This window comes from Petaurus breviceps, unplaced genomic scaffold, assembly GCF_028583685.1.
Source record: "Petaurus breviceps papuanus isolate PSGF00001 unplaced genomic scaffold, PetGlider_PUasm1.0 229, whole genome shotgun sequence".
NCBI classification, from domain to species: Eukaryota; Metazoa; Chordata; class Mammalia; order Diprotodontia; family Petauridae; genus Petaurus; species Petaurus breviceps.
Genome location: NW_027185903.1, coordinates 27,976,448 through 27,989,545, shown reverse-complemented (window position 1 = coordinate 27,989,545; position 13,098 = coordinate 27,976,448). Strand labels below are relative to the sequence as shown.

Below are 13,098 nucleotides of genomic sequence, written 5' to 3'. Positions count from 1 at the left end.
GAAAATACAAATCCTGTTTGGCCCTGGATATTCTAGACCCCTCCTACTTTTACACTTCTTACACCTTTTCTCTCTGAAATGTACTCATTCTGTTCAATCCGCTGACACTATTATTATTAACAAGGCCTCCTTGCTATTCCAGAAACAAAACACTCCATCTCTCAGCTCAGGACATGGCCTGGAATGCTCTCCCTCCTCAATTCTGCCTATTAATTTCCCTAGTTTTCTTTAAATCCCAACTAAAATCCTATCTTTCACTGAAAGCCTTTCATAACCCCTTTTAGTTCTAGTGCCCAAACCCTCTCTTAATAATATCCTATTTATCTTGTATGTAGCTCATTTGTACATATCTGTTTGTTGTTCTCCCATTAGACTGTGAGCTCCTTAAGGGTGTTTAATGAATACTGTAGTAGCTGTTTAATAGATGCTTATTGACTGATTGACCATTTACTGGCCAGGTGACCTTAAGCAAATCACTTCATTCCATCTCCTTTTCCACATCTACAATAGGAAGGGGTTGAACTAGGTGTTACCAAAGGCCATACTTGCATCTCCAGCATCTGGATCAGAGCTTTCCAAACTTATTTGGCCTACTGCCCACTTAAAAAAAAATTATTCACCACACCCCTATAAATCTACTTTCTTTAGCCTTTAAGGGTTTATTTGTTTTTTAATTTGCATCATTTCAAAAAACATTTTTTTTCAAATGCTTTATTCACTTCTGATTTACATTATTCATTTCCGCCAGATTTTGAGTTACAAATTTTCTCCCAGTTTTTCCCCTACCCACCGCCCCAAATTAGCAGTCCCACAGGATATCCCCTCCTCCAATCTGCTCTCTCCGATATTTTCTCCCATTCCCCTTTCAACTTTTCCAGTGGATCTCTGTATATCTTATTTCCCAATTACATGTAAAATAGTATTAATAATAGTATATATGTGTATGTGTGTATGTGTATATACATATATTTGAGTATTTCATTTTAAAACTTTGCATTCCAGATTCATTCCCTTCCTCCCTTGTCACCCACCCTTACTAGGAAGATAAGCAATTCAGGATAGGTTGTATATATGTGGCTAATGCAAAAGAATAACACAGTAGATACATTGTAAAAGACTGACTATATTTCCCTCCCTCATATCCCACCTCCCACTAGTTCTATTTTTTACTTTGATCCCGTCGATTTTCACAAGTGGGTGCTCCCAAATTCCCTCCTCCACCAGCCTGCCCTCCCTTCCATTATCCCCCCTCTCATCCCCTTCCCCTCCTACTCTCCTGGAGGGTGAGATACCCTATTTAGTGTGTATTTCATTCCCTCCCCAAGCCAAATTCAATGGGAATAAGGTTGACCAATTCCCTTTTGCCTTTCTATTCTTCCCCTCCATTGTAACCATTTTCCCTTGCCTCTTCTATATGAGATAGTTTACCCCATTCTGTCTCTCTCCATCTCCTCTCATTATATTCCTCTCTCACCTCTTAATTTCACCTTTTAAGTATCATCCCTTCCTGTTGAATTGGTCCTGTGCCCTCTATCTATGTATACCTGTAAACATATATACAAACATTCACATATGTATTCATATGCCCATATACCCTCTTACATAGACATATATTTCTATTCCTTTCAACTACTGAGAAAAGTTTAATAAGTTATAATTATTGTTTTTCCATGCAGGAATGTTAATAGTTCAACTCTGATAAGTTCTTTATGATTTCTTTTCCTTGTTTACCTTCTCATGCTTCTCTTGCTTCTTGTATCTGAATGTCAAATTTTCTATTCAACTCTGGTTTTTTCAGCAAGAATGCCTGAAAGTCCTCTATTCCACTGAATAACCATATTTTCCCCTGAAACATGATACTCAGTTTTGCTGGGTAGATGACTCTTGGTTTTAATCCCAGCTCCTCTGCCCTCTGGAATATCATATTCCAAGCCTTTCAATCCCTCAGTTTAGAAGTTGCCAGATCCTGAGTTATCCTGATTGTGTTTCCACAATATTCAAAATGTTTCTTCCTGGCTGCTTGTAAGATTCTCTCCTTGATCTAGGAATTCCAGAAGCTAGCTATAATATTCCTAGGAGTTTCCTTTTTGGGATCTTTTTCAGGAGGTGATCGGTGGATTCTTTCAACCTCTGTTTTGCCCTCTGGTTCTAAAACATCAGGGCAGTTTTCTTTGAGAACTTCCTGGAGGATGATTTCTAGGTTCTTTCTTTGATCATGGCTTTCAGATAGTCCAATAATTTTTATATTATCTCTCCTGGATCTATTTTCCAGGTCAGTGGTTCTTCCCATGAGATATTTCACATTGCCTTCTATTCTTTCATTTGTTTGGATCTGTTTAACAGCATCTTGATTTCTCATAAAGTCATTAGCTTCCATTTGCTCCAATCTAATTCTGAAGCAACGATTCTCCTCAGTGAGTTTTTAAGATTCTTTTTCCATCTGGCATATTTGGCTTTTTAAGGCATTCTTCTCCTCATTGACTTTTTGAGCCTCTTTTGCTATTTGAGTTCGTCTATTTTTTAAGGTATTATTTTCCTCAGTCAGGCTGTTGACTCTCATTTCATAATTTTCTTGCATTGTTCTCATTTCTCTTCCCAATTTTTCCTCCATTTCTCTTATCTGCTTCTTAAGGTCCTTTATGACCTGTAACCAGCTCGTATTTTCCTTTGAAGCTTTTGGTGCAGGAGTTCTAACTTCACTGTCTTCCTCCTGTTCCATGCTTTGCTCCTTTTTGTCCCCAAAATAGGAGTGTAATGTTGGAATCTTCTGACTGCTTTGTTTTCTTTACCTGGTCATGTCACCCCTCAGTCACTTGACCCCTGGGCTTTTTGCCACAGTAGGACTCTGCCACCAGACAGGGGAGCTTTCGTCCCAAACGCTGGGGTTTTCTCAGCTGCCGGGGATATTAGATGGGTGCCCTCTCTGAGGTCTCCACAAGCTCTGGCAGGCCAGTCACACACCCCAGGACCTCCACCCTAGACTGCAATCCAGATCCAAGAAGGTTAAAGTAAGAGACTGGTGCTTGGTCCCCCTACACTCTACAGGCCAGGAGCTGAAGCTGCCATGTGGATCTGGCTGGCTGTGCAGGTATCTCAGAGGATTCTCGCCCCGGGGTCAAAAGCCATGCACTCCCACTTACTGGGTCCCAAAGTCCAGACTGCACTGACCTCTCACTTTGTCCTTCGTATCTATGTGTTGACAAATCTGGAAATGGCCACAGCTGCTGCTGATTTGGGGTCCCTCTGGCCTTGGCTGGTTAGGCCAGTCCTGGGGCTAAAGCCTTAGGGGCTGGGCTCGGCTCCCAGAGCATTGCCCTGGCCCATTCCTGCTGGCCTGCTGGGCTGTCCTCAGCAGGAGGTTAGCTTCTCTGTGTCATTTTGTGGGTTCTGCAGCTCCAAAGTTTGTTCAGAGTCCCCTTTTACATAGATTGGAGAAGCTAAAAGCCAAAGCCCAGCAGAGGTCCTGCTTCTACTCAGCCATCTTGACTCCACCCCCAAAAGACACATTTTTTTTTAAAAAGGACAGATCTTAAATTTAATAATTTATTATAAATTTGTGGGTTTTTTCCCTGCATGAAATTTTGATGACTGATCTAACCACAGAATATCCAATTGTAAACAAGTCATAACTGGTACCTGTTAATGCATACTGGACTTCCTGACAATACAGGACTGGCTCACCTCCCTACAGCTGCTTGTTAAGACCTGTCCCTGGACTTAAACCACTGATAGGATATAACCTACATTTTGTATTTTTATTTAGAAAATAACTTAATCACAAATGACTTCAACTTTGTTACACAATAGATTAAACAGGTACAAACGGTCTTCCAAATTTTCTTCTCTTCTTTCTTCATGCTTCCACTGCCCCCTTACTTTTTATTCAATGTCCCCCATTGCACCTGAGCCTACTACCACCCCCTCCCCCACCCTGGAGGAGGTGGGTTCGCCCACTTTGGGAACCTCTAAATCCAGATTTCAGAATTCAGATTCTAGATCATATTGGGCACTTAATAAATACTTGACTGGGCTTCCTTTCATGTAAGGATTCTTTAACTAGGGGACATGAACAGATTTGGGGGGTAGGGGGGAAGGTCCCTGTAAATTTGAATGTGAAAAAAATTTACATCTTATTTTCACTAACCAGTTATTCAAAACCCTTCTTTTGAGAAAGGGTCCAGAGGCTTCGCCAGATTGCCAAAGGAGTTCAGGACACAAAAAAAGTGTTAAGAACGCCCGGTTTCAAAAGTTCTGAGATCCAAGAAGGGGCAGTAAATCGAGGGAAGTCTAGAGTTAGGGATGTGAAAGTAGGTGGTTCCCCTCTGCTTGTTTTTAAAAACTAAGCACCTAGTTCATGCTGGGTGTAGTTGCAATTCTTCCCAAAATATGGTAAATGGAATCTGTGACGCTTCCGACCTCGGGATTAAAAACACCGGGAGTAGGAAAGGTCTTTAGCAATCTAGTCCAACTTTGTTATTTTACGGACTAGCAAACTAAAGCCCAGAGAAGTTAAGTGACTCATCCAAAGTTGCGGAGCTCGTAAAAGACACGTCTGGGATTCGAACTCAAGAATCCCGACTCTAAGCCCAGCCGGCGCTCTTCCACATTGCACCCTTCCAAGCTACCATCTCACTCCAAGGCACCGCGGGGAAGGTCCCCCCACGCCCGCCCCCACTCCTCTCACCTTTCCGTTCGTGGGCGGCTCCTGAATGTAAATGTTGCTCATCCCGGACGGGCGTTGGGGGAGGGGAGATTCCCTGCCCGGTTCTTTACAAGGCTCAGGGGCGCTCGGTCTGACCCTCAGCGCTTCACCGCGAAGGGAAAGGCCAGAGGGCTCGGCCCGTCAGAGGCCAGAGGCAGCCCCAGCTACCGCACAATTGCTGGTCCTCTCCCTCCAACAGCCTAAGGAGGCACTAAGGGAGCAAGGCGGCCGCCATACTGCATCTGGTCCCGGGCACCGCTCTCTGTGGGGAGGGGATCCTTGATCTTCTCCTACAGAAATGCTCCGGCAGAGGACGAAGACAGCCCTCTAAGCATCCTCTAGAAGTTAATATTCATTTAATTATCCAGGCTCGCGAGAAACTTTCTTTTGTTTTAAATCACTCTCTAGCTAGAGACTGGCAAGACCTAAACCTCTTCCCCCAAGATATGTCCGAAATGGTTTGGACGACCAGTGCTCAGTCTTCTGCCTCCGCCCGGGAACTGCCGCTGCAACTGCCGCGTTCTGCAGTCTTCCTGGGGCCTCCCGCCGCTAAGAGGAGGCGGTGGCGGGAGAGACTAAGGTGAAAGCTGCGCGGCGGCCCAGTGAGACCCACCGGAAGCGGTGTCCAGGGAGCAAAGGCGGCGGCGGCTGTGGCAACGCGAGCTGAGGCCCAGAGGCTGCCTCCGCCAGGGCCATGGCCCTTCCAGGTGACAGCCCCGGGGCGGTGGGGGTTAGGGGCGCAGATCAGGAGCACCCAGAGCTGAGCCGGGCCGGGGCCGGGACCGGGACTGGGACTGGGCCTGCCGAGAGAGAGGTGGCTGGGGAGCTCGGAGGTCCGAGGCCTGGATGAGAGACACAGAGACAGAATGCGGTGTGCGTGTATATGAGTGTGAGCATGTATATGAGGTATGTATGTGTATATGTGTGCGTATACATGTGGTGCATATACATGCATATGGTATGTACACATACATACGAATACATACATGGTGTGTGTTGTATATGTATGATCGTAGAGTGTGTATTCATTCGTGAATGTGTTGTGTATGTGTGTGCATGTAGTGTGTGAACACATGTATAGTGTGTATGTGTGTATGCAGTATATATGTATGAGTGTGAGCGTGCATAGGTGGTGTGTATTTATGCATGCATGTAGTATGTGAATACATGTATGGTCTGTATTGTTTATATGATCATTGCGTGGTATATGTGAGTGTGGGTGTGTATATATGGTGTGTAAATGTATGCATGTAGTTTATAAACAGGTGTATATGTGATCATGTATGCAGTGTGTATGCAAGTGTGAGTATATGTAGTGTGTGAATACATGTATAGTATGTATTATGTAAATGTGATTGTGTATATATGGTGTGCATGTATATGTGATTGTGTATGCGCTATGCGTGTGTGAGTGTGTATATGTGTACCTGTAGGTAGCTGGGTAGATCAGTGGAGAGAACACTGGACCTGGAGGCAGAAAAACCTGAATCCAAAGGGGGCCTAAAACTCACTAGCTGTGTGACCCTAAACAGTTCACTTAATCTCTACCTTAATTCACTGGAGAAGGAAGTGGCAAACCACTCTAATATCTTTGCCAAGAAAACCATATAGATGGTTTGGTCCGTGAAGTATTTAACACAACACAAACATGCATGTAATTATGTATGTTTGAATATGTGTTATATGTGTATTATTGTGTGTGCACATGAGTGTGGATTTGTATTGTAGGGTATACATGTTTGCATGCATTATGTGAATGAATTGTGGCACATGTATGTGGTTACATATAGGTATGTGGTGTGCCTTGTAAGTGTAATATATAAACATGTATGTGGTTTTGTGTTTATGTCTTGTAATGTACATGTATACATATTGTGTATTTGTGACTTGTATCACATGTTATATGTGTGCATACTGTGTATGCTTACATGTGTGTATGGTATTCACATGTTTTATGTTATATATTTATGGGTATATGACTATGTGATTGTATTGTATGTGGTATGCATGTATATTTATGGGTATATGACTATGTGATTGTATTGTATGTGGTATGCATGTATGAATGTAAGCATGTCTATGTGATATTTAGTTATATGTGTGTATGTGGTATACATGTATTGTGATGTATTTCATATGCATGGGTATATGTTTATGTGGTTCACATGCACGTGTGTATGAATGTATAACTACCGTGTTTCCCCGATAATAAGACCTATCCCGAAAATAAGCCCTCCCCTTACTGTGTAAGATTCCTCTAAAATAAGCCCTCCCCCGAAAATAAGCCCTATTGAGATTGCTACTGTAGTGAAGGTGATCCCCTGTGCTACACGCTACATTATGGTACCCTCTGTATGCACCACCACCCCCACTGTGAAACGTACGCCGCGCTCCAAGCTGCATCCAATCAGAGCTGCAGCAGTGATCCTGTTCTTCCCCAGTGATTTGCTTATTGAATAAAGGTACATTTTTTTGTTCACATTTACCTGTTTATTAAAATTGCTGTCAATGTTCATTAAAATAAGCCCTCCCCTGAAAATAAGCCCTCTGGTGTTTTTCTGTCCAAAAAATTAATAAGACAGTGTCTTATTATAGGGGAAACACGGTATATGTGGTATGTACATGGTGTTACATTTATGACAGTATTATAGACAGTGTATGTGTGGTGTGTGCTTGTGAGTGTTGAGCATTCATATATGCATGTGGTATGCATATATGTATGCATGTATACATGTATATACAGTATACATATTGTGTGTGCACAAATGCTTTGGGGGGAGAGAGTAGGTGGATGAGGGAGAAGAATGATATTTTAAAAAGTTTTTTTTAATAGTGATGCTTTTTGTTTAAATTAAAGATTACACTCCAGAGACAGGGTGCTATATGAAAAGTATCTAGAAACCAAAGGCCTAATTTTAGTTAATCTGGATGTGACATATTTTCTACATACCACCACCAAAGAGTAAGACACAGTACACTTAATCTCTGAGCCTCCATTGACTCCTTTGAAAGAGATCTAGACTAGGTCATTTTTAAGGACCCCTTCCAGCTCTTAATCCTATGGCCCTAAACAGGAGTTCTTAACCTTTTTCTTCCCCTGGGCCATGAGCCCCTTTAGCAGTCAGATGAAGCCTATGCATCCCTCATCTAAATAATGTTTTTAATAATTGAAAGAAATGCTCAATTTTAATCAGAGGTTAGTTTTTTAAAAGTCTTTCCTCTCCCCTCTAAGTTCACAGACTCCTTAAAATGTCTCCACAGACCTCTTGTCTAATCTGTACCCCAAGTAAAGAATCCCTACCCTTGGGGTGGCTAGGTGGCGCAATGAATAGAGCACTGACCCTGGAGTCAGGAGGACCTGAGTTCAAATTTGGCCTCAGACACAGAACTAACCATGTGACCTTGGGCAAGTCACTTAACCCCAATTGCCCTACCTTACCACCTCTTAAAAGTAAAAAAAAAAAAAAGAATCCCTATCCTAAATTGAGGCATGGATAAAGACTGAAAACTTCTCTGAGCCTGTTTCCTGGGTGAATATTTGTCCTACCTGCTTTAAAATGTCATTTCAGTTAATATACTCAAATCAATTCAACAAGCATGTATTTATCACCCACTTCATGATACAATGCTTAGAGAGGGAGTCAGGAGTTAGACTTAAGTTCTCATTCTGCCTCTTAATACCTGTGTGAATTTGGGCACCTCACTTAACATATCTGGAACTCAGTTTGCTCGCCTATAAAATAATAGGGTTAGACTAGATAGCATCTGACATACCTTTCATTTTTAAATCTATAAACTGCCTCCCCAAATTTGTGTTGTCAAGGGATTTGGGGAAGTTGAGTTTTGATAAGTCAGAGATCATTTTGTATTCTTGGTCCTTAGTCTTTCTTGAGAGTATAACACACACATACACACGCACGCATGCATGTACACATTATAATATAAAATTATACATGATGTGTGCATTAGAGATTTGTGCAAAATGCTATGTGAGGTCACAAAGGAAAGGTTTCTTACTGTACTTGGAAATTATGAAAAATTAAATTGAAAGAGTTGGCATTTTAATTTGGCTTTTAAATAATAGATAGGACTTCTGTAGACAAAAGAACAGTAGGTGAATTCCTTTGGGACTAATGATGCCTAAAGGTACATTCCCAGAATAACTGCTTTGGCCAGTACTAGAGTTGATGAATTAGGGTAATGCCAGATTGTACGGTACCTTGCATGCCAGACAAGAGACTGAACTTTACCCAGGCGGTAAATTAAGGAGCTACTAGATTTTTTTAGCAGAAAAGTGATGTGACCTGAATTCCACATGAGGAATTCATCAGAGGAGTGAAGGATTTGTTGGATGGTAAAAGACTATTACAGTAGTGTACATGAATAATAATTATTTTCTATATGAGGGGGATGGTAGTGCTGAAGAAAAAGGAGAAAGTGGTTGTGAAAAGATATTGCAGAGATAAAATTGACTGGATTTGATGGTCAGTATGGTGTAGTGAAAAGAGCAATGAAGTTCAAATCCAGCCTGCGGCAGGTACTCTCTGTGTGACCTTAGGCAAGTCACCGGGAGCTTAACTATCTCCATATTTCCAAATGCTTACAACATTACTAGTGTTGTCTCACTTTAAAGGGTTGACGTATTTGAAAAGCATTACTATTTGCTTGCTGGGTCACCAAGGGACATGCCATTTAAGCTTCTGAGCTTCATTTTCAGCATCTCTAAAAGGGAGGGGATAACAATGTCTTTCAGACATAAAGTACTTTCCTTACAAAGTTAGTTGTGCACCTTAAATGAGATGATGCTTATAAATTATTTTTTAAAAGTTAAAGTATTATATAAATGTCAGTTATTCGTGGTTTGTTATTTTTATTGAAAACCAAATGGACATGAGATGAAAGAGAATCAAAGACAATAACAAGGTTTCAGACATGGAAGACTGGGTAAAATGATGGTACCACAAGCAGAAATAAGTCAGGAGCCTGTGGCTTCAGGGGGAGCGATAAATTTGATTTTGTATATTAGGTGGAGGTGCCAGTAGATTATTGAAGATTCCTGGCATGCAAGAAAAAGATTAGAGCTGGAGAAAAAGAGATGATTTGCTTGGAGATAGTATATAAGGCCAGAGGAATAGTCAAATGTGAATGGATCATTATTAGTTTGACTCAGGATAGCCTTTATGGTGTTAGTGATATTATTTTAAGTAAATGAGACTATTGCATTAGATGTACTTGAGTATTTACAGTCAGTCATGCATCTCAACCTGCTGTACTGGAGTGATATAGTAGAAAGAAGACTGAATTAGGAGTTCCAGTCTTCGCTCTCCCATTTCTGCTTTGTAACCATAGACATGTTATTTAATTTGTCCTGAATCCCAGGCAGTAAATGGCAGGCCTAGGATCCATTATGGTATGGTGGGAAAAGCACTGGCTATGGAATCACAAAACCCAGGGTTAAATCCCATCTTTGATGTTCTTTCATTGAACTCAACAGCCAAGTTACTGAATTTTGGTTTATTATTTTAAACTCTGGTGTTGAAAAGGGAGGCAAATTCTCAATTCTGTATTTTCTAATCTCAATAATATAACAACTCAGAAATCATGTTAACTAGAAACAGGCAGTGACATGATATCAAGGAAAGAATTTCAGTTATTCTCTTGTAAAATATAAAAGGATATTCTATTGGTACGATGTAAAGCCAAGCATGAGCAGCTTTCCAGAGGACTGCTGCTGTGAACAGCTTTAAGGTTCTGATCACTTAGTATAGTGAACTCTCTACTTATTCAGCAGTAAATTAAAGCAAAACATTCACAGAAACCAAAGTACAGCATTCCCAATGCTATAACATAACAATTTATTACTAAAGTGGCCACATAGTTTTAAAGTTTAAAAGATATCATTCAATAGGTGCTTAACTCATTCATCTTTAAGGAGCAAGCCTCCTTAAGGGCCACAAAGTACAAAGGTCAGAGTTCTCCACCCCTAGGTCACAGTAAATCATGATCTTCTTAGTCAGCATTAAGTACCCAAGAAGAGCTCTTTTCATCTTGACTTGAGGCTGGCTCTCAGATTCCATGGTTCCTCTTCCATGGATTCAGATCCTCATCCAGCTCCTCATGCAATTCCTTGTCTAGTTCTCATTCCATATCAAAGCTCACCGTGTCCAGTCCACCCCAAGTCCTTCGCAGTTTCTGTTTCTGGGAAGACAAAGCTGAACAGAACCAAAACAACATTCATACATATTGCTGGCACCATCATCAATTCACTATCTGCCTGCAAAATCAACACAGACCCACATAAAAGGTCTGAGAACTCAACACAAATCGTAAATACAGTCCTAGGACCTCCTCCAGGACTTCTGTAAACAGACAACAAGAAAATCCTCTTTCAGGGCTTCCAATAAAGCCCCAGGGCTTCTGTACAAAGTATCACAAACAAAAATCAACACCGACAGAACAGACAAACGGAGTGCCTGGCCACTAAAAAGTTCCCCTTCTCAATTCTGTTCTTTCCTAGCTTGGGCTTCTCCATATATATATATATATATATATGGTCATTAGCTCCTCCCTGTTGCATCAGCAAGTTTCTCCCACTATAGGTTTCACAAGTTCTGTTTCTTAAAGACATGATAGAATCCTGGCAAGGCTCAAAGACACTTGAATTCAAACAAGGTGATAAATACTTAAGTGGCTGAAACAAGGAGTTAAGTGAGAGGGTCTTAACAAGTTCTTTGTAGAATTTCTTTATATCTTAATCCTTAGTACTTAATGGTATATAAAATACAGTTATTCTTGTGGTGCTATTTTTGCAAATACTTGTTATTAATACTCATACTATATAGTGATCAAATATCCCATAAAATAATCTAATATACAATAAAACCCATTCCACCAATTCCTTTTGTTGGCTATCCTAGGAGTACCTGTGAGCCTTCTTTCTATTTAGTTTCAACTTCCTTCTTCTAATTTCACTTAGAGCAAGAATGTCAAGATTGAAGTGATTCAGCTTCTCAGGTAATACAGAGATCAACAATGACACAGACACTGTCCTCTAAGAGCCTAAAGCACTGTTCTAAATAATAAGCACAAACAAAATGCTTCTCTTGTTCAGTAATATTATCATGGACACCTTTCTTTAGGACTTGTTTTTATTGTTCGAAAATATCTGTTCTCAAATTGAAGTTATAGGGAGGAATTGAACAGATGAGAAGTTTGAGGGGAAAGTAGACTTTCCCAGCTTTACTTGCTTTTATATTTTCAGAATAACTTCATTATTTTCTTTGACGTAAGTTCCCAAAATATCAAAGAGCCCAGTACAAAGATATATCCCTGTGCTAAATATATGCATATGTGTTCTGTATCTTCTGCTGCCCTTTATATATGCTAGTAATTGAAAATTATCTGCAATCCAGGCCAAGACTACAAGATAATGAAACTGAAATTCAGCTAAAGTATTTTGCATGGTAGACAGTGTCCCCATTCATTCAAAAGTTGGCTGTACATTTTTAGACAAAGATTCACCTCTAGAACATGAACAGTTATAGTTAATACTTACTAAAAGTAAGAGAAAGATAAGGTGAATGATTCAGTGTCCTTAGTCATGAACATTTTCCATTGGTAACAGAATAATATATGCCAAGGCAATACTATTTTGTGTCCTTTATATTTTTTATAGTCTGTTGTGTGTAGCGGTAATCATGCATTAGTGCATTTTTTCCCAATTTTATTCAGCATCAATAATTTACATAGACAGATTTACCATTGACCTTGATTTATTTGGAGCTTTAAAAAAATTTTATGTAATACATAATTTGTCAAAGATAGCCTGTAGATTTTTCAAAGATAGCCTGTAGATTTTATGCAAGTTCAAGTGTGGTCCTTTTTTGTTGTAGACAAAACTCACATTATTTATATTGTATGACTATGGTTAAGGAATATGTCTTAGATTATTTGAAATTCTGATCTCATGCAAATCATAATGAGTAACTGTACTCAGAATATGTCAACGGAAATATCTTAAGTGGGTAAACCTTTTGTTTCCCAGACAGTATAAGAATTAGCCTGTGTTTTTAAGTTGTTTGTTGTTCAGTCATATCCAGCTTTTTGAGACCCCATTTGAGGTTTTCTTGGCAAAGGTACAGGGGTAAGTGACTTGTCCATGGTCACACAGCTAGTAAGTGTATGTGGTCAGATTTGAACTCGGGGTTTTCTGACTCCAGACTTTCTGCCTCCACTGTATCCACTGTGCTGCACAGTTTATAAATTAAGTCAAAGGATTTCTCTTTACTTTCTTTTTCCTTTTTTAGTCTAGGCAACATAGTAATTGATAGATGTCAGAATATCAACAACCACATAGAGCACATCTTGTCTAGAATGTAATAGTACATTTTAGTGAG

At 40.2% G+C, this 13,098-nt stretch overlaps 2 protein-coding genes across 3 annotated transcripts in view; one reads left to right on the top strand and one right to left on the bottom strand.

Moving 5' to 3' along the window:
* The window catches only part of CWC27 (CWC27 spliceosome associated cyclophilin), a 356,917-nt gene extending 351,957 nt beyond the window's left edge, over positions 1-4,960 (bottom strand). Inside the window, exon 1 of one of the 2 annotated variants that reach the window (XM_069096407.1) lies at positions 4,685-4,960. In XM_069096407.1, the coding sequence (XP_068952508.1) occupies positions 4,685-4,726 (42 nt within the window). In that variant the 5' untranslated portion in view covers positions 4,727-4,960. The remainder of the gene's footprint in view (positions 1-4,684) is intronic. The other variant, XM_069096408.1, reaches the window with a different exon arrangement.
* Positions 4,961-5,186: 226 nt separating this feature from the next.
* SREK1IP1 (SREK1 interacting protein 1) overlaps positions 5,187-13,098 on the top strand; it is a 53,437-nt gene continuing 45,525 nt past the window's right edge. Inside the window, exon 1 of the mRNA XM_069096410.1 lies at positions 5,187-5,409. Coding sequence (XP_068952511.1) covers positions 5,397-5,409 — 13 coding nt within the window. The 5' untranslated portion in view covers positions 5,187-5,396. The remainder of the gene's footprint in view (positions 5,410-13,098) is intronic.